Here is a 21,424-nt window from a genome sequence, read left to right as displayed (position 1 = left end):
AGCGATTCAAAAGACAATTATCTCAAAGGAAAGTTATTGTTTTGGTAATCCCGGGAACAGCTTGCAAGGGGAGATTTGGGTCTTCCTTTAGTAATGGAAAGTTAATACGCAGACTTCTGTAATTATCCTTATCGGAAGCCCCTTGTTTAATCTGCATGTTTAGCTGAGGCTCCACTCGAATGCGCAGAGAGTGGGAGACCCACTTTGCAGGGCCCGGGCTCGGGCTCCGGTCCCTGCGTGCGTGCAGGCAGCCGCGCCGGGTTCCCGCAGAGCTCAGGCGTTTGCTCCTCCCTCGCTGCGGGACCTCCAACTGTAGGCCCCTCAGGGAGTGGGACTGAAGATATCTGCTTCCGGGGTTCTGGCATTGGGAAGGGGGGACTCAGGGCTCCCAGCGATGAGGGCTGGTGGGTTCAAAGCGCTAACCAGGAGTGACTTACCCACGTGATTTGGGGCCAACTTTAGCGAATATGAAAGTTTCACTGATTATTCAAAGAATCAGGCTTTCCTTGAATAATCGTGAAATCGGACAATAAATTGTAAGCCCCGATGAAAATGTGTGCTTTCCAGTAGACAGACCCTATTTTATTCCAATTTACCTCCCTCCACTCCTCCCCAATTTAGGGTGGCTGGATAAAATACTGATACATACTCCTACAAACAAACAAACAAACAAACAAAAAACCCTCCTTGTTTATCTGAAATTCACATTTCATTGAGTCTACCGTGTTTTGTTGGTTAAACCTAGTACCCTGCCCGTCTCAGCCCCCGGCAGTCCACTCCTGTCTGTGCTTCTCTCCCTTTCCCCAGCTGGTGAGAGTCTGCAACCCCCTACAGTTCAGCCGGTGGGGAGTTGGGGATGGACTTGGTGGTGGATTTGGTTGGAGGTAGAATGACCATGGATTAAATACACGGTTTTCATTCCTTTCCCCTTGGAGATTTTCAGAGAAGGCCTTCCTGCAAGAAGGCCTTCCTGGCACCGGCGGCGGAGGTGGAGGGCTGGCTGGGCACGTATAGGTGGTAGCTACCGGGGTGTGGTTGGCAGTGGGGTCCCTAGGTCTTAATAGGCAGTTGGGTCACATCAAAGAAGCTTCTGGGCAACCGGGAGTGGGCCTCCACCCAGAGTCTGGAAGGAAGGAGAAGACCACGCCAGGATGTAGAACTTGCGACTTTTCGAGGGACAGGCAGAGAGCGGAGTCATTGTCCCTTCCCTTCTTTCCTCCCCTCCATCCTAGAATGGGGTGGGGTGGGGTGGGGTGGGCTGGAGAGAAGAGAGGAGAAGGAGGTGACCGAGGGGACTGCAGCTGGGAGGGCGGTAACCAAGGGGAGGGGAACTGGTGGCGTCCCCATCTCGCGGGTTCCGGAACGGCGACGCGCCGGCGCCCAGCTGATTGGAGCCCTTCAGGCCTCCAGCGCCCGACCGACAGCCCAATCCTATAAAGCTTCCTCTAAGCTGGGCCCTCCGCAAACCGGATCCAGAGAGGCTCGTGCCTTGCTTGCTAAGGAACCATGACCGGCCGGGACGAGCTGTCCGACGGGCGCACTAGCAGCAGGGCGCTGGTGCCTGGCGGTTCCCCCAGGGGCTCGCGCCCCCGGGGCTTCGCCATCACGGACCTGCTGGGCTTGGAGGCCGAGCTGCCTGTGCCCGCCGGCCCGGGACAGGGATCCGGCTGCGAGGGTCCGGCGGCAGCGCCGTGCCTAGGCCCGGGGCTTGACCGCTCCAGCCTCGCGCGTGGGGCCCTTCCGCTGGGACTCGGCCTCCTCTGCGGCTTCGGCACGCAGCCGCCGACGGCCGCTCGAGCGCCCTGCCTGCTCCTAGCGGACGTGCCGTTCCTGCCGCCCAGGGGCCCCGAGCCCGCTGCCTCGCAGGCCCCCAGCCGTCAGCCGCCTGCGCTCGGCCGCCAGAAGCGCAGCGAGAGCGTCTCGACGTCCGGTAATCAGGCCCGCGCTTTACGCTCCTACCCCGGTCCCCTAGGCTCTGAACCGCGCAGGGGTCACAGACCATCGCCCCACCGCGCCCCTGGCCCCAGCGTCCCAGATCTAAGCGGGGAGCCCAGAGCGAGGCCCCGTCGCTGGAGGGGCATTCGCGGAACTGCGCCGCTTGCCCCTTGCTGCATCCCAAATCCCTGCCTCTCATCCGGGGTGCTGTTCCGTTAGCGATGTGGGACCGCCACCACCTGGTTCCACCACCTGGAACCTTTTGATGAGACCCTGGGGTCTTGGCACCCCAACAACCATCTCCAGAGGGCCTTTTTTCCCCCAGCGCCAGGCGCCAGTCTCGGCCTCTGGCAGCGGTGTGAATCGGGAAGGCCCGGACCTTTGTTGTTCACCAGCAGCACGGAACAAGGTACCAGGTGGAAACGCGGGCGGAAATGATCGAATGATTGAAGGTCCTTGAAGAGCACGGGGCCTGGAGCCCTGGAACTGTCCGCCCATCGGGGTGCTGAAAAGGGAGTCCCGGGTACCTTGCTCCTCTGCCGGCGCGGCGTCCACGCAGTCCCCCGTGCAGGAGAAACAAGCAACCTCGAGGATTCATTGTAGTTACGCCTAGAGATGTGTTCCTGGCCTACCCATTTCCCCAAAGAAATCCTGGCGGGTCGCGGGGAAAGAGAAGGAAGCAATGAAATTCTATAAAGGTCAAGGGCTAAGAAAGCGAGTGGTTTTGGGTGTGGGAGAGAAAAGAAAGAATTATACAAGAAAGGGTGGACTAGCGAAGGTACGTGGTAGAACCTAGAGCTGAGCATCCAGGCAGCCAAGGCAAAAAGAATACATTGGGTCTCTGATACTAAAAGGAAGCATGTCAAATCAACAGGCAGGCACATTTTCGCTCCACTCTGAAAGGACTTTATTTCATGAGCCTCTATATAAGATAAAATGAAACTCGCTATTAGTGTCACTAAAAATGCAAAAACTGTCTTCATGGGATGGGTTCCTTCTTACAAAACCAAAGGCAGCTAAATCCTACTCTGGCGGCGTTTCTGAAAGTCTGGAGCAGAGCTGTCCAAGAGAAATGCAATGTGATTATTACATGTTTGATGGAAATTTCTCACAGTCACATTAAAAGTGAAATGAATCTAAATACTATATTTTAACCCAACAATGATCACAAATATTATCATTTTACACATAATCGATACAAAAATATTTTACTTTTTAGGAGCACTAAGTCTTCTAACTCCACTGAGTGATTTATGTTTACAGCATGTCTTGATCTGACTGGCCACATTTCTTGTGCTCGATAACCTTATGTGTCTCATGTCCCATAGGTTGGACAGTCCAATACAGAATGTTTTCATCCAAGTCAGGTTTCTGGTGAACTAATTGATGGATGAGTAAAACTAGTAGTATTTAGTTATTTTTGCCTTTATTCATTTTAAAAATATTTTGAGGCAATTATGCTTTCTAGCAATGAATCTCACAATAGTTCTAACCTTCTTTTCCATCTGGACTTTTTGATATAATGGGTATAAAAAGATAAAGCACAGTGGAATGGTTCTTGAATTTTCAAGGGCAACTACAAATCATCTGAGCACACTTGTCAAGAATGAGCCTCCTAGACCCCACCTCCAGAGATTCTGATTTGGTGCATCAGGGAAGGGGTGCAGTTCTGACAAGCATTCTGATGTCACAAGCCCCAGACTTCCTTTGGGAAATGTTGGTGTAGAGGTTAAGATGATGAGGCTGGGGGCAGAGGGGTGGGTGTGTTTGGAAGCAGTGTGGGGACAGAAGGTGCAATCAGTAACCAAGTAGTTTTGGCTTCAGATAATCTGGGATTTGAATTCTCAACTTCACCATTTACTAACTGTGTGATCTTGGGCAAATTACTTAACCATTCTGTGCCTCAGTTTCCTCATCTGTAAAAATAGGATGATAATGATAGCAGTCATTTTGGTGTTTTATTATTATATTAAGAATACTTGAGATAATGTATGGACAGTGTTAAGCACAGAACCTGGGATCTAGTAGGCACTAAAAATGCTAGTTCATATTGTTAACTACTCAAATACCCAAGAGGTTCATAACTTCAATCCTCACATTAAAATCCAGGAAATAGAGGGCAGAATATGATCACCTTTAAAGTCCTCTTCTTCTTTTTGTGCCAGCAGATGAGGACAGCCCGTATGAAGACAGGAATGACCTAAAGGCATCCCCCACCCTGGGCAAGAGGAAGAAGCGGCGGCACAGGTACAGGGCCAGGCAGTCCCCTCTGCCTGCCTTTCCTCGGGACACAGCCCAGGTTGTATGGTACCTGCATCTGAGAGTTTATGACCCTGCGTGATGGCAGGCCCAGCGGTCTCCTGGTTGGCAGTAGGAAGGGCACAGAAGCCATTTGGGAAGATAATTCTGCTGTTCCTAGGAGGCTGGGAAAATGCTACAATCTTGCTAGCATTTTTTTTTTTGGCAGTATTTTAAAGACAATTTTGTGGGTCTGTCAAATGGATTTTGTCAGAGTGAGCTGATGGAATTCATTAAGAAAGAGCTAAAGAACTGTTTTTGTTTGAATGAAATTTCTGGACTTTACATCAGCTAATCATTCAGAGGTGGGGTGTTCCATTATCATGAGGTGGCTTCTAGGGTGTGAACAGCAGGGGAAGGAGGCACGGTGGTCCTTAAGGCCAGGGAGGCTGCTGTCCCCAGGGGACACGTGCCCACGTGTGTGTTTTGGGGTCCTTGCAGGACAGTTTTCACTGCTCACCAGCTGGAAGAGCTGGAGAAGGCGTTCAGCGAGGCCCACTACCCTGATGTGTATGCCCGAGAAATGCTGGCTGTGAAAACTGAGCTCCCTGAAGACCGGATACAGGTGTCTGGGGTCCCTTTTCTCGTTTCCAAAGACACCACAGAGAAGGTGTCATTCCCACATTCAGTGAGCCAATCAGCAGTCCCTTCTCTACAGCCAACACTCTCCCTTTGCACAGAAACTCCCTTAGCTGAAGGCACCACAAGAGCATGTCCCTGTGACCCTCATGCCTTTTTAAATTTTATTATTATTTAGTATCAAATCATTCTTTAAAATCACACGACAGTGTGTGCTGCAACTAGAAACTATAAAAGATATGTCAATGAAAAAAAAATACTGCCTCTCCATCTCAAACCCTGAAAGAAATCAACATAAATGCCTGAGAAGACCTTTCTCCACTTTGTGGAGTATATTATCTGCCCCTGAATATGTATGTGCATACACACATCTACCTGCATATGTACACACGCTGAGATGCATACACAGAATTTTGCTCTTGGTTTTGTCAGAAGATATGTCACTAACTGTTTTTTAACAGCTACACCGGAGTTCATAATAGTCTCTTATTAACATAATGTTTTTAATGAGAAATATCACCAGCATCCCAAGAGTCTAAGCTTGGAAGGAGCCATTGCCCCAGTGAACTCTTTCCAATCAATGAGAAAAAGCAGGAAACACTGTAGTTGACCTCGTCACACAATGTGGGAAAAGGGAGTTTGATTATTTAGTTTTTTTCATTCCTGACTCTATGGAAACTTCAGTGGACTTGGTCACGCGTGTCCCTACCGCGCTGAATGCCCGTGAGTCCGGACCGCACATGGGCGCCGCTGGGGGCTCCTGGGCGCGCTCCCTGGGGGCGGCTGGTTGGCCCTCGGGAGCTATTTCCTTCAGAAATAGCATGGGATCATGCTCGGGAGAGAAGCTCCGAGCCCAGGGACGCCGCCTCCGCTCCTCCAGGCGCCTCTCTTCACTGTCTCTTCTGTGTGCTCTCTGCTTCTCCTGCCTCCAATCAGGTCTGGTTTCAAAACCGCAGGGCCAAGTGGCGCAAGCGGGAGAAGCGCTGGGGCGGCAGCAGCGTGATGGCCGAGTACGGGCTGTACGGGGCCATGGTGCGCCACTGCATCCCGCTGCCCGACTCCGTGCTCAACTCCGCCGAGGGTGGCCTGCTGGGCTCCTGCGCGCCCTGGCTCCTGGGTAAGGAAGGGTCCCCGGGAGCGCACTGCTCGAGGTGTTGTAGGAGGTGGGGGAATCCCCGGGGGTCCCCACCGAGGCAGCCATTTCCAAAGCAAAGCAACGTCAGTTTACTGAGATGCAGGTCCAGAACCGTTCTTATTATTTTTAATTAATAACAAAGCTTGCAGCATCTGAATGGTTGCCTCATTTTTCACAGAGATTGTCTAGGCTGTGTGGAAGTCTCACCGGGCTATGCATGCTAAATAATTTGGGATTTAAGGGTGAAATGACATCATTGCATTATGTGAAATATGTTTCCCAAGTGTTGAATGCTGTTAGAATTTTTAGAAACCGTACAATTTAGGGCACTTGGTAATAGGAAACAGGGCGGTGCTGAGCAGCGACCCCTAGAGACAGTGAGCCCCTCCATCTGAGTCAGGAGAGCTGGCCCCGGGCTTGGTTCTGTCATGAACAACCTGCCGAGTGGCTTTTCTGTCCCTTGGATTTTTGGTGCTTCAACAGTCTCCGCTGCTGAGGTCCAAACTTCGCTGTTGGGCACTCTCAGGATGCTCCACCCTTGTTGCCCTGTTTGCTGTTGCCAGAAACCATCAGGCAGGGATCGCAGATTGTGGGAATGAGTCACAGATGAGTACCTCCGGGCATGGGGGGACTAGTTAGGAGGATCATGGTGGCATTTTAGGTTTAGATGGAGGAAGTTTTTTGCTCACCGAACAGTTTTTGAACAGCTACCAAGCTGCCCTATGCTGGGCACTGGAGGTTCTAATCATAGATATGTCTCCACTTTGCTCTCAAGGACTGAAACAATAGAGGGAGCATTGTGGGCAGTGACCCAAGCCGACTCATCTGAAATTACACAAGCAGGTGGGGAGGTGGCTTACTGGCATCCACCAGACCGCAGCCTTGGGGAAAGTGGGCCCAATGCCAATCACTGTCATCCAAAACACCTTTGCTGGATGTGACCCGGGGTCAGACACCTGCTTTAAACCCCTAAGGTGGGAGTTACCTACCTGCCTTTCCTGTAGGCCCAGAGATAGGCACTGACAAGGACAATTCTAGTGGGATTTAGAGAACAATAAGAAGGACATTTACTTCATTGCTGAATTTAAATTTATATTTTTATTTTTTCCTTTTTTTTTTTTTTTTTTTTGCAAGGGATGCATAAAAAATCCATGGGGATGATAAGGAAGCCAGGAAGTGAAGATAAGTTGGCAGGACTCTGGGGCTCTGACCACTTCAAAGAAGGTTCTAGCCAGAGTGAGTCAGGACCACAGAGAGGCTCGGATAAAGTGAGCCCTGAGCATGGCTTGGAAGATGTGGCTATCGACCTCTCCAGCTCTGCCCGGCAGGAGACCAAGAAAGTGCACCCTGGGGCTGGTGCTCAAGGAGGCTCCAACTCCATGGCACTGGAGGGGCCCCAGCCAGGGAAAGTGGGAGCCATATGAGACCCACAAGTCCCACCATCAAAGGCTGAAAATGTGCATATTCCTCACTGGCATTTTCCAAAAGATAAAAATGGTCCAAGACATATACTCTCAGTTTGATTTTCTTCTGACACTGTCAAGATAAAATGCAATGCCACTTGCTTTAAGAGGACAGATGAGTGACCTAGGGAAAATTCTATTTCATTCTAGAATGGAAATGGTTCCTTAATGGCACTTTAACCAGTTAATTTGGTGCAAAACTTTTGATTCTCTTTTGTAGCTTGAGCAGGGAGGACCCGAAGTTCAAAAATGATTTCACTGCTGGGCATCATTTGAGATGTGTGGTTCAATGTGCTATACAGATGAACAGGTTAGGTCTGATGTCCTCATTCTCAATTAGGAAATATAAAATTCTTTAATCTCCAGAAGAATCTGATATCATTATAGTGAAGACTCCATACAGACACATGAATTAATTATATTGTCTTTACCTTGAACTTGGCCTTGGATATTTCAATTTCCTTGTTACAGGGTAATTTACGTTTTCCTGAGTGTCACTTGATAGGCTATTTATATTGGAACTCAAAGAAAGCCATACTCTGGGCGTTTCTGCATTTCCTTCAAAAATAGCATGGGATCACATTTAAACAATTGTTGGATAGCTGGAAACAGTGTTTTTAGGTCAGACCAGGCTTTTGGTCTTTTACAATTTTTGATTGAAAGCACTTTAGTGACTTGGATTTTGTAAATGTTTCCTTTCCTGCGTTTCCTTTGCCATTTCTTTATTATTTAAAAAATAAACATTTTGTGGTGTGTTTGCTTCTCAAGGCACTCCCTCTATTACACACATGCACATCTCCACTATCTCTGATCCCAGCCAAACTCTCCCTTCACCCCTTCTCAATCTGGGGACACGTGACACATTTTATTTATTCTTCAGGCTGCAGCTCTTATCATGTGTTGCTTTGTCAACTCCTCTGGGGCAGCAGCTGTGTCTGACTCACTCTTTGGAGTTCAGAGTCCAGAGAGATACCTTCTAGTTGATGGGAAAATGTGGTGCTTCGTGAAGAAGGAAGGGCAGTGCAAGGAAAGTGTGGAGCTGCTCATTGTGAGGGCTTTCTCTGCGAACTGGCACAGTGATCTGTCAGGCCAGGCTTGGTGGTCCCATCTCTGCAGGTAAGAAAACAGAAGCTCTCTCCCTTTGGCCAATTTTTCTCATTCTATGCTAGTTCCATACTGTTGGGAAAATTAAACATCACCAATTCCTTTCTGTAGCAACAGAAAATGATGAGCCCTGTGTTCTTGTATTAATTCTGGCTACTAGAGATCATAACTGAGGCCTGAGACTGCATCCATAATGAGCAGTTGGCATGAACTCTGGAAGTTCTTCTGTCTTTCCTGTTTAGAGACAGCAGCCCTGGCTCCGGGCTCTGGGGCCACACAGGTTCTGCCTCCCAGAAGGTTCTCAACACGTTTCCTCATGTTTACTCCTTGGTTGTTGCTTCCATCCCTCTTCCTTAGCTTATCCAGGATTGAGTTTGGGAGACGGAACCAGTAAGCTGTGCAACTTATATACATCACACTTAGACAATACGGGCAGCCACTAAAATTGTAACAGTAAGCCCTATTTATTAATGTGAAATGATGCTGACAAAATATTGCTGAGTAAAAAAATCCCTAAATAAAAGAACAAAGATAGAAATAAACAAATATGTAAGGCAGAATGAAAATGAAATAAATAACCTTGACAACTGGTTCTGCATACAAAATATACAAGTAGTGGACAAATCTCTGTGTAATGTTACAAAGGAAAAGGAGAAAATAGGAAGTGGCACAAGACAAAGGGGCTAGAAGCACTAAAGTAAAAATGGAAGGATGCTTTCTTAACATAAGGAACTCTCTTCAATATGGCAGACTAATATTTTATAATGTATACATACTTATACGTGTGTATATATACACATATAATGTAAGAGCATAGTCTTTGAGGAGACTTTGCCACCTCTAGCCATGTGACCTTGGATGGGTTACACTACCTTTCTGATCTGTCGGTTTTTCAACTGTAAAATGGGGATAACAGCAGAACACTCGTTTTTCTGAAGATTAAATGAGATGACATGAGTAATGTACTTGGCTCAGTTTCTGGTGTAACTGAGGAAGGAACAAATTAAATATTTAACTATTATTACTGTAATTATTGGCATTTCTATTAATGTCAAAATTCAAGTGAGGAAGTTTGTTATCATTATCATTATTTGACAATATGGGACCAACAAAAGAAATCATGGAATATTAGCTTGTTGGAATGGTCTGCAACAACTCAAGAAGAACTCTAGGAACACAGCAAAATGTCACCCTCAGAGCAGGGCCCGGTGTGTCACTGGGCTGCTCTCTCTCTCTGGCTGTGCAAGGACCAGGAGCTCAACTGGCCACGCCCCACAGAGGACCACCACTGTCCTGTGGGACTAGAGTCTGGGGATAAGGACTTTGAGCTGCTCAGGAACATCATCAGGAATCCAGAACTCAAGCTTGTCCCCGCAAGGTCACTGGAGGCTCCTGAAGTCCAGACATCACAGTGGAGACCACTTACGGCCACACTTCATCAAGGAGTAAACCCCCACCGGCAAGCAGAGCCCCCTCTCACTCCTCAGTGGTCAGCACTGCATGTCACGCTGGGGCCTAAGCCAGTCGTCACCAGCCAGGTGGGCAGAATTCCTTGTTTGGTTTAGTCCAATCAAAATTCACCTCTGGGCCTGGATTGTGGCCAGCCCCTGCTCTTTTGCCCGTTAACTAATGTAATTTGGCCCCTTTCAACAGACAAGAAGGAAAGGGGTATGACTGCTGACCAACCAACCAACCAATAGGTCATCCCTATACAGGAGATAAAGTAGTGTGTGTGTAATATTAAGAGAGAAAACAAGAAACGTGTGCAGAAAGATGAAAAAATAGACGAAAATTCTTTAAAATATTCATAAAATTTTTCAGATCATGGACAAATGGATACTTTGAATTTTTAAATATGTTCTAAGTTTTGTAAAATTCGTATGTAAAAATAAAATAATTTTTATTATTAACATTATTAAAATATTAACACCACTTTCTCAATATAGGGTTAAATTCACATGAGACAAAAATGCTTTTAAAAATATCGTGTGAAAGTTTTTCAGGATAAAGAGTTCACATCTTGCCAGTGACTCCTGCGTGGTTCTCACAGTGCCCATCTGAGGATGAAGAGACCAGCAGGATTTTACACGTGGTCCTGTCAGCCCTCACTCAAATCCCGCAGCACGTCAGATTGGAATCTGGCCACAGACTGACAGTAGGACTGAATTGTTTCCAGTTTTCAAAACCGTTTGCCAGCTGAAATGCGGCTGTTAAAATCTAAAAGGAGATTTCAAAAAATTACAATTTTAGTAAGGCGAATTTGAAAACATTCCTAATAGGAACCAGTGTTAACACTACTGTCTCTGTAGCAGCAGGAGGCAGCAGCTCAGGACTTGAGGACATTCATGAATTAAGGTGATATTTTCAGAAATGACAGAAGAACAAGATATAACAAATAATGCTTTTTCCTTAGGTTTAATCATATAAAAACAATATATGAAAACACAAATTGTTTTCTGTGGTCAATGAATCATGTTTAAATTCATTATCCTTTTGCATTCTCAGAGGATGAGACATTGGGCCGCAGAGAAATGAAATGAACCTGCTAAGCCGATTGTCAAATGGATGAGAAACTCAGAGCCAAGGATCGGGAAAACACCCTTGAAGAACGAGGTGATGGCTGAGTCTGTCCCAGGCCAGTGCTTTGATAAGGCTGTGATCACCACAGTGGGATAGTATTGGCTCAGGGGGAAGAATGGACCCATGCAGCAGGAAAAGGAGCAGGCAGCACACACAGTGTGGACACAAAGCTGGTGTGGCTGACACCCGGGGAGGGCTGGCTTTTTGGTAAGTTACTGGGACAACTATTTGTCCATATGGGAAAACATACAATTGGACCTGTACTTCACACCTTACAGGAAAACACTTCCAAGTGGATTAAAGACATGGTGTATATGTTTGGTGTGTGAAAGGCAAAACTATAAAACTTTCAGATGTTTTGATTTAGAAGATCCTTCAATTCTCCCCAAACTGTGGCTTAAAACAATCATTTTAAGCTCACAACTGTGTGCATCTATTTCAGCTAGGTTCGCCAAGCCACAGTCTCTTGTTCTCTCTCAGCCCCACCTTCCCCTCTCTTTCTACCTACATATATACAAGAGTTGTTGAGAAATGCTCTCCATTTTCCAGTGCAAACTTCTGCTCCTGGAGGCTCCTATTCACTGGACTTTGCAGGAGACACACAGGCTCCCCAAACCCTGCTGTGGTGCCTGATGACCTTCAGCTGAACCCTGTAATGCTGCTAAAGTCTGCCCCTCTGGAGAAGAGCTCAGGTAGCATTGTTCTGCCTCAGGAAGCATGCCAATTTTCCTGTGTCATCCTTGATGATCACTGCTACCAGACTTGCCCCCTGCAGGGCACCCTGATGTGCAAGGAATTCAATAGCCTGGGAGTTGAAAGCGTTGGTCTTCCAAGTTCAGCGTGTGCTTTCCCGTATCTGTTACCAGCTGATGAGAATAAACCTGCAGTCATGACAGCTAGGTCCAAGTGACAGGTGCAGAAAACTGCTCTTACAGAAATGCCCCTCCTTATTTAAGAGGCTTTGTCTATCACTCGGAACTGCTTCTACGCAAGATTATCTGTTGAAAGGGAAATGTCATACCAGGGCATTGTTCTGACTTTTCTGGACTTCCTCAACCCAAAATGCCTTGAAGAAAAAAAAAAAAAGACACTGAGGGTTAGGGGAGGGTCTTACTCTGTCTCCAGGCTGGAGTGCAGTGGCACGATCATAGCTCACTGCAACCTCTACCTCCTGGGCTCAAGTGATCCTCCCACCTCAGCCTCCCGTGTTGCTAGGATTACAGCGTGAACCACTGCCCCAGCTACTTCCAACTCTTAAGAGTTCACCCCAGGCTGGCTGCCCTTTTCCCCTCTTTCCATCATGAGTGACACACGGGCATCCCCTTCGGCCAGCGTGGCTGACCTGCGTCTGCCTGGGCACTCAGCTAGGCACCCATGTGAGTTCACAGCCTGAAATTTTAAGCAGAGGAGTTTCTGTGCTTTTCTGCCCTGGTCCCTCTTACTGACCCTCTAAGTCACCAGCCGTGGTCGTCTCCTCTTTGACCCCTGATCTCAACCCGGGTTTTGAAATGTGTTTGTTCACGTAATTGTCTGTTACCCACCCTTCCTGTCATTGCAGAATCCGTTGTCTCATACTGACATTTTAGGACTTTTTTTCACTTTCTTCTGTTGAAGATCGCCTACTAAAAAGGAGTACTTCCTCCTTTTCATTCTTTCTTTATAAGAATTACATTTTAATAGATAAATTAAAATTGTATATATTTATGGTGTAAGACATAATGTTTTGGAATGTGTATACATTGTGGAAGGACTAAATCCAGGTAATTAACATAGCATTACCTCACATAATTTTTGTGTGTGTGTGGTGTGAACACTTAAAATCTACCCCTTCAGTGATTTCGAGTATGTAACACATTGTTAGTAACTATAGTCACCGTGTATACAGAACTTAAACTCATTCCTCCTGCAGAACTGAAATTTTTTGTCCTTCGACCAGCCAGGTTGCCTCTTTTCTATTTCCCTCTTTAACACAGTCAATTTTGTGCAGTAACTAAACTGGGAAGTGGAGGAGATTCTGGGATCTCCTTTACTGTCCCATTAGGGAGCCCTTGGAGGGCCAGGGATTCCATAACAATGACCAAGGTGAAGCCAAATATTGCACAGGAGTGTGTATGTGCAGGGGGTTGGGGGCGGCATTCCTTTTCCCAAGTAATGCAATGAGTCTTGCAAGAAATTCCTGCATGGTACACTTCTCTGCCCTGGATCACATCTCCTCAAATATCTCTTACTCCGGCCATTGCCACAGCAACTGGTCTTGCTTCCCGCTGTTAAATTCAGTTTAGTCTAAAGCTGCCTCCTTACATATTTAAGTCTGGCCAATAGGTTTCTTTGTACATAGTAAACTATAACCTATCTGGATGTGTAAACAGGCTGTAACCTACTCTCGTGCCAATCACTGAGATTTTGGCCAATCACAGTGGGCCAACTGTTCAAACCATGTTCAAATAAGACATCAAGCTGTAACCAGTCCAACTGTTTCTGTACCTCACTTCCATTTTCTGTGTGTGACTTTCCTTTTTCTGTTCGTGAATCTTCTTTGGCCATGTGGCAGCACTGGTGTCTCTCTGAACCTATTCCCGTTCAGGGCTGCCCAATTCACAAATCATCCTTTACTCAGTTAAACTCTGTTACATTTAGTTTGCCTAAGATTTTTCTTTTAACACTGCCCTGGGGCTTCTCTGACTTTGAGATGTGGACGTCTTAGGTACCCCTGCTTGGTACTTCCACCTGTGGACCCTGAAGGCCTTCCTAGAAGAAGTCCATAGCACACACAAGGCAGCCCGTGACCAGTCAGGGGAGTTCTTGTGATAAATTCTCCTCTTTTGCCTCTGTGATGGAGACCTCTGAAATCATTCTATGCAGCAACATGAAGATCTGGGTGACACCCAGCCCTGGTTGCCCTTGGCGTGACAGACTGGAGAAGGAACACTTGCTGGACATTCTGCCCATCCCCTCTCCCACTCCTCAGTCCTGCATCCTCTCCCAAATCAAGGCACCTGCCCACAGGCCCACAAAACTGGGAGCAGGAGTGGGACAGGTTGCCACGGCCAACAACCCCAGCCATGACTGAATGCATCACAGAATCTGAAAGAACTATTATGACCTAAAGTTCCATCTGTACACACAAACTGGTTTTACCGAGTTCAGTTTTGTAAACAAAGTTTGAATCCAGTGAAGTGGCCACTTTTGTGGATTTAGATGATATACAGTCCCTGCCCCAATTAAAAAAATGATTTTGGGATTTCTTATACATGGCCTGAAAATACTATGAGGGTCAATTTTTCAGTTTCCCCTTGTATTTCCATCAATTTTTGCTCATATTTTTGGAGTTGTATTATTAGGTGTCTGTAAGTTAAGAACTTCTAGTTCTTCCTGGTGAACATTTATCATACAAAGTTTCCCCTTTTAACTTTTTTTTGCATTTTGTCTTACTGTGCATTTTGTCTGATATTTAATTCATATTTATTTGGTAAATATTTTCTATACTTTTACTATCAACATTTCTAAATATGTTTTAGGTTTAGGTTTGTCTCTTGAGGAGTATGTAGTTGAGATTTTGAAAATCCGTTCCAAAAATCTTTTCTTTAACTAGAGAATTTACTCCATTTATATCAATTATAATTGTTGACATTTAAATTTTATTTTAACAAATTTATTTTTTGTATTTGCAAATGTTTTTTACCCTTTTAAGTCTATTTCTCCTTTTTTCATTTTTTAAACTGCTCAGTTTTCTTACCCCTTGTCTCCCTCTACTAGATTACAAGGTATATATTCTGCTTCTATTTGTGGTTAATCTAGAAAATTTGACATGCATATTGATGTAAATGTAAAACTGTCCTGAACATTTGAGGAATTATAGGATGCTACTTTTGATTTCTTAATTACTTTCTACACTCTTGTTCAGGACTTTTCTTTTACCTTGTTTTTTTCTTAACCCCATGATGCAGGCGTTATTGCTATAATTTCATATCACTAATGTTTCTTTAGATTTACCCACAAGTGTAACAATTTCCTTGCTCACTGTCCTTCCATTGCAGGCACATCACCCTTATTATCCTCATTTGGGGGATAATTTTTCTTCTTCTGGAAATAATCCTGAAGTAATAGGGTGAAAAGCCTATTAGTTTTTGTTTGTCTGAAAATGTATTTTGTGCTTGTTCTTGAAAGATGATTTCGCTATTCAAAGTTGACAATTATTTTCCTGAAATACCTTAAAGATTTTACTCAGCTGTCAGCTGTCAGTCTAAACACCATTCCTGTGTAGGTAATCTGTCTTCACTCTCTGACTTTTTAAAGACTTGCTGCTTATCTTTGGTTTGTGACAGTTTTGCAATCATGTGTTGAGGTGCTGCTTTCATTTTTATTTAGGTCAATTGGAATTTGTGTATTTTGGTTTGTGACAGTTTCGCAATCATGTGTTGAGGTGCTGCTTTCATTTTTATTTAGGTCAATTGGAATTTGTGTACTTCCTGAGTCCGAGTATTGTCTTTCATTAATTCTAGAAGTGTTGCAGCTTTTAATTCATTGAATATTTCCTCTCCCCATTCTCTCCTTCTAAAACTCCAAATGTTTTTATCTTTGTGTGTGCGCATATGTGCATCTGTGTGGTGTGTGTGCGTGTGCTGTGTGCGTGCACGTGTGGTACATGTGTGGTGTGTGCATGTGTTTGGTGTGTGTGTGGTGTGGTGTGTGTGCACACGTGTGTGTGGTGTGCACGTGGGCATGTGTAATGTGTGTGACTGCATGCGTGTATGTGCACGTTTGCTCACAAGTGTGTGTGTGGTGTATGTGAGCACGTGTGTGTGTGAGCATGCCCATGTATGGTGTGTGTTTGGTGTGTGCGTGCGTGTTGTGTGTGCACGTGCGTATGTGTGGTGGTGTGTGCACGTGTGTGTGGGTGTGTGCCTGTGTGTGGTTTGTGTGCATATGGTGTAGTTGTGTGGGAGTGTGTGGTGTGTGCATGTTTGTGTGTTGTATGTGTGTGCGGGCGCATGTGTGGTATGTGTGTGTGCATGTGTGGTGTGTGTGAAGTGTGTGTGTGGTATGTGTAATCTGTGTGTGGTGTTTGTGCATGTGTGTATTAGTGGTGTGTGCAGGTGCGTGTGGTATTTGTGACCACGTGTGTGTGTGCTGTGTGTATGTGGCATGTGGGGTGTGTGTGTGTTGTGTGTCTGTGTGTGCATGTATGTGGTGTGTGTGTCTGCAAGTGTGTGGTGTGTGTTAGTGATGTGTGCGTATGTGTGGTGTGTGCACGTGTGTGGTATGTGTGTGCGAGTGTGTGCGGTGTGGTTGTGTAGGTTTGTGTCTGGTGTGTGTGCATGCTGTGTGGTTGTGTGTGGTGCGTGTGTGATGTGTGTGTGTGTGTGGTGTGTGCGTGTGTGTGATGTGTGTGTGGTGTGGTGCCTGTGTGTGATGTGTGCGTGTGTATGACGTGTGTAGTGTGTGTGTGGTGTGGGGGAGTGTGAGGGTGTTTCTGGTGTGTATGGTGTGGTATGTGGTGTGTGCGAGTGGTGTCTATGCATGTAGTGTGTGTGGTGTGTGCATGTGTGTGGCTGTGTGGTGTGTGTGCGTGCATGTGTGTGTGTGTCTGTGTGGTGTGTGCATGTGTGGTGTGTGCAGTGTCTTTGTATGTGCGCACGTGTGTGTGTTGTGTGTGGTGTGTGTGTGTGTGTGGTGTATTTGGTGTGTGCGTGTGTGTGGTGTGTGGTGGGTGTCTGTGTGTGGTGTGTGCGTGTGTGTGTGGTGTGCATGTGTGTGGTGTGTCTGTGTGTGGTGTATGTGTGGTGTGTGCGTGTGTCTGGTGTATATGTGGTGTGTGCGTGTGTCTGGTGTATGTATGGTGTGTCTGTGTGTGTGGTGTGTGTGTTTGGTGTGTGCGTGGTGTGTGTGTGGTGTGTCCGTGTGTGTGTGGTGTGTGTGTATGTGTGTCTATCCCATGCCCCATGTCTTGCATCCTCTTTTCTAAATTTTCTTTCTTTTTTACTCTATGCTACAATTTCTATTTAATGGGAAAATTTAATTAATTCAGTTATTACTGATATGATGTATGGACATATCTCTTGATCTTATTTTATATTTCCCAACTTGCCATCCTTGCTTGTTCCTTCCCCACTCCACCCTTTCCTATTTTGTTTCTTTAAAATTGACCAATTTTTGTTCCATTTCTTTCACCAATGGTTTGGAAATCACATACTCCTTTTAGTTGTCTAAGAATTATACATAAAATTTAAACATACCAAATAAACCTATGTTTCTACCACTATGTAGAGTTAGCCTGCATTTATATCATTCCTCCACCCAGACAAAAACTTTTGCATGGCTTTACTTTACTTCTACTTCTCCCTGGTCCCCAGCCAAAAATCCTGACGGTTTTCCCAGAGCACCTTCGCAGTGTTCCCAGCTGCCCTCTCAAGCCACTTCCCAGGTCTGGCTGCCATTGTCAGAAGCTACTGGAGGGGAAATCTACCAAAACGTCAATGCCTGTTTGCACAGTAAGTCCAGGATAAAGTTAATTCTAGTTAAACTAATATGAAAAGAAAACCACAAAGGGTGTTCCTGACTATATCCGTCAGTTATAGTTTCTGCCTTGAATTCCAACCTATTTGCCTGCTACCTGCCAGGGGTTCCTCCTCAGAATTTCTCTTCCACCAAGGGATTTGCGTTTTCCCAATTTATTAGACCTTTAAAGGAATCTATCTATCTATCTATCTATCTATCTATCTATCTATCTATACACTTCCCGTATCCCGTCCTCCGTCTTGATGGAGTAGGTATCTTTGCCCGGGCGAAGAGATTTCTCATGTCCTCATCCGGAATTCCCCTAGTTCAGGACTATCACACTGCCCTGGCCATAGTCAATCTGTGTTGATTAATTTACTAAGGAGACAAAGTCTATTCTAAGAGGGCTTATTATTAGGGAAATGCTCCTGGGCTTCCTTTGATGGCGATATGATCTTAAGGAATGCGTGAGTTCTTCTGGTTGGCTTGTCCTGTGGAAGACTTGACAGATTGCTTAGACAGGCTGGAAAGCAGCATCAGTTACAGCGCCAGGGGGCAGTGTTGGCCAGCTTTACAATTTCTCAACATTCAGCCGGGTGAGAAATTTGACTAATGCTATTAGTTCCTCATCAATAGATACACATCCTCTTGGGTCCCCGCTGGTGTTTTCAGGGCTGGGGCCATGTTTAATCTCTCTTTGGGATCCACAGAAACTGGTCTCTGAGAAAGCCATGTCCAGCCCTAGCGATCAGCACCTTTGCAGACAAATTCCTCCCCTGCCTGTGATCTCTGCTCAAAGCTGTGACTGCATCATAAACCTTCACCCTTGAGTTTGAGCTGAGAGGCTGGGAAGTCCAAGAAGTTCCTGAGGGCGTAGGCAGAGATGCGATGGCAGTTTTAGTGGCCTTTGCCTTCTCAGGACAGAGCAAAGGGGCCGACAGCTCAGATCTAGCCAAAGGCTATTCCCTGGTTTCCCTCTCCCCCTTGTAGCCTCTTATCATGGAAGGGTCAAGAAGCCAGGTGATTGCTGCAAAACAAGCACCCGGGCAATATCTGCGCGACTGCTCAAGCAGTGCATCTGGCTCCAAGATCACTCAGGGGACAGGATGGGCCACCAGCAGACAGCAGGACCCCTGGCCCTGCGTGTGTGTGGGGGGGGAGGGGTTCAGGCTTCTGCTGGACAATGAAACCACAGGACAAAGCCATGAGGGCAGGGAGCCCCTGGTCTTTTGGGTGCAGTGGAAACTCTGCTGCTGCCGTGCCTCTGCCTAGGTGTGGGAGTCTGTTTCTCCAAGTACAGTGTTGAACTTGGGGGACTATCCCTTTTGTCCTCTGGACTATAAGCCTCCTCCTCTAAGCTCCACACTCTAGTTGTCACTCAAATTCAAACTAAAGCAAACGCCGAGTTCTAGCTGAGGATACATTTCCTAGCTTCACCTCTCAATTTTTAGTTTTATGCAAGTCAAAATCTAAACTTTCCCAGCCAGAGCTGGCTGCTATTCTCAGAAGCTAGCTTACTGGAAATCTACCAAAATGTCAATGCCTGCTTACACTTAAGTCCAGGATAAAGTTAATTCTAGTTGAACCAACATGAAAAGAAAACCACAAAGGGTGTTCCTGTCTATATCGCTCAGACATGGGCTTGGGTGGCTATGTCTCTGCTCCAGCCCTAAAGTAGCGTAAGAAACAGCAGTTGTCCCTGGCCCAGAGTGACAGCTCCCCCTTGATGAGGGTGGGACAGTTGTGAGCCAAAGAAGACATTGAACGGAAGGAAGGAGGGCAGGAGTTCTCCAGAGCCAGAGTCTGGTGGTCCTTAGGTAAATCTGTGGAGGGCCCCACACTGACAGAGGCTGTGATTTTAGGAAAGGAGAAGAAACTCTGGCTATGAAGTCTGGCGTGTCCTTAATGGGACTCATACACCTCTTGGAATTTTAGAGCTCAAGGATTCAGAATTTGGATATCATTGGTTCATTTTGCAGATGAGAAAACTGAGGCCTAGAGATGTCAGGGGCCTTGCCACGTGGCAGGTTGGAGGCAGAACAGAGGGTAGAAGCCAGGAGGGGATCTAAGCCTCTCTCTGGGCTCCCTGTCTAGTGCTATCTGTACACTCAGGGTGTCCATGAAGGAGGAAGCCATTTTTGATCCACACGGGAGGCAGGATGGTGGCCACAGCTCAAAGTTCTCAGGGCTTTGCCCTTGGAGTGACCCCGAGATGTCCCTGTGATCTCAGAGACTTACGGCTCTCAAGTAGCACTAAAAGTGACACCTGGTCTTGAGCGAGAGCAGGCAGTGCAGCTATGGCAGTGGGGGACCCCCAGGAGAGGCAGCTTGGGAACGGGGAAGGGGACATTGGCATGTAGGGGGTCTTGCTGTGCCCCTCTTGGCCCTGCAGGCCTGGCAGTTAAGGGACTGGTTCTCCCAGGTGTAAGATTCTCATGGTATCTTCCTTGACCACGGAGGGCTACAAGGGGTCTTGTGGGGAAGTCCTTTCTATGGGTGGATGGATGATGTCCCCAGCCTTGCATGCTCATGGATGGCTGGGGTGAGTGATTAAGAGTTACCATGATTTGGTGCTGCTGGAACTGAGTTACCATGTCGCTTGTGCTGACCAGGAGCTGGCCCCACCACAGAGCCCAACTGTTCTGCCTCCCGCACCGCCCTTAGAGCGTCACAGAGCATAGCTGCCTGGCCGGGCATCCCGCAGCCCCAGGAAGGATGCTGGGCAGTTGCTGGATTGCGCTTCTACTTCCCAGACCTTTTTGTGCTTGTGGCCACCCTCTCTTGTTCCGTGCTTCCCTGTGTGTTGTTGGGTTGACCCCGCAGGGTCGGGGGCACACTGCACATCTGCAGGGCTTGGTGCATGGTGCCACAGTGCGTGAGGTTGTGGTGTGTTGCAGCCATATGGGATCCTCTAGCCCCCTGCTGAAGCAGATGTATGCGTAGACTCCACATACCTCATCATCACCCGGAATTCATGGGCACATTGAGAAACATGAGCCCGAAGGGAAGGGAGCCCTGTCACCTTGTGAAGCTGCTACCAGGGCAGCCCTGGAGATATAGCGGAGAAAGCTCCTTATTTTTTCTTATGCAATTTTTTTCTAATCCCCTTATCTATAGGTAAGCTTGCTTAAAAGAACTTCGGGTGACCTGGGAACTTCAGGACGCTTCACCAATTACCAGAGGAAGATAAGGCCTGCACAAAACCAGAGCAAACCAGAACCAGTGGCCCCTGCCACCTTTAGATCATTGGCATGTCATTATAATGCTAAAGTCTCCACTCACAGAAGAGAATCGCTGCCACTTTCTGCACACGTGTCGTATGAAGAGCATGTTCATGATCTGCACCTGCGTGTCTGAAGTTCTTCCCCACACAAGCTTACATAGCCCCTGCCCCACATCTAACCCTGTAACATTCCCCAGCTTCGCACTGCTCTGGAAGAAGCTGTCTTTAGAGCAAGCGCTCTCTCCTTCTCCATGCCTGGCTGGGAATAAAACCTGCTTGCCCTTTCCCCAATCTGGTGATCGTTCTTTGTAGCCGATGCAGAGTTGAGAAAGAACTCAGTGTACTGGTGACAAAGCCAATACCAGACTCCCAGCATGTGGGTCCTGTACTTGCTCTGAGCTCTGTCACGCTCTTCTAAATTCTGTGTTTTGGTTTTACTCTGCATTTCAGCTATTTGAACAGTGTCTGTTCCTCCCCAATTTGAATTGTGACCTGCTTGCTTGCAGGGACCATAACTGGACCATCCTTGTCCAGCTGACAGCCCTCAGCTCTTGGTGGTGCACGTGGGAGAAGTTCACAGTTTCTTCTGAGTGTCATTGGAAAGAGGTG

General features: G+C 46.8%; 1 protein-coding gene across 3 annotated transcripts; it reads left to right on the top strand.

The window, feature by feature from the left end:
* The first annotated feature begins 1,461 nt into the window (after window positions 1-1,461).
* LOC105486732 (visual system homeobox 1) lies at window positions 1,462-21,092 on the top strand. 3 transcript variants are annotated; one of them, XM_011749775.2, is made up of 5 exons: window positions 1,462-1,930; window positions 4,104-4,182; window positions 4,675-4,798; window positions 5,749-5,929; window positions 11,020-11,628. In XM_011749775.2, exons 1-5 carry the CDS (start codon window positions 1,507-1,509, stop codon window positions 11,052-11,054), a joined length of 843 nt encoding a protein of 280 aa, XP_011748077.2. In that variant the 5' UTR covers window positions 1,462-1,506; the 3' UTR covers window positions 11,055-11,628. The 3 variants fall into 3 exon arrangements, with proteins under 3 accessions (XP_011748077.2, XP_011748074.2, XP_070935854.1); XM_011749772.2 differs by lacking the exon at window positions 11,020-11,628 and adding an exon at window positions 7,082-8,902; XM_071079753.1 differs by lacking the exons at window positions 5,749-5,929; window positions 11,020-11,628 and adding an exon at window positions 20,710-21,092.
* Window positions 21,093-21,424: the final 332 nt, after the last annotated feature.

The sequence above is a fragment of the Macaca nemestrina genome, chromosome 15, assembly GCF_043159975.1.
Source record: "Macaca nemestrina isolate mMacNem1 chromosome 15, mMacNem.hap1, whole genome shotgun sequence".
Classification (NCBI taxonomy): domain Eukaryota; kingdom Metazoa; phylum Chordata; class Mammalia; order Primates; family Cercopithecidae; genus Macaca; species Macaca nemestrina.
Note: the sequence above shows the minus strand (reverse complement) of the source record. Positions and strands in the feature narration are given on the sequence as shown.

What these genes read in the sequence shown, in the direction of transcription:
- LOC105486732 (XM_011749772.2), top strand. Translation starts at nt 1,507, where the DNA reads ATGACCGGCCGGGACGAGCTGTCCGACGGGCGCACTAGCAGCAGGGCG. An exon ending in CGAGAGCGTCTCGACGTCCG is followed by an intron (nt 1,931 to 4,103) that starts GTAATCAGGCCC and finishes TTGTGCCAGCAG; the next exon opens with ATGAGGACAGCCCGTATGAA. An exon ending in CTGCGCGCCCTGGCTCCTGG is followed by an intron (nt 5,930 to 7,081) that starts GTAAGGAAGGGT and finishes TTTTTTTGCAAG; the next exon opens with GGATGCATAAAAAATCCATG.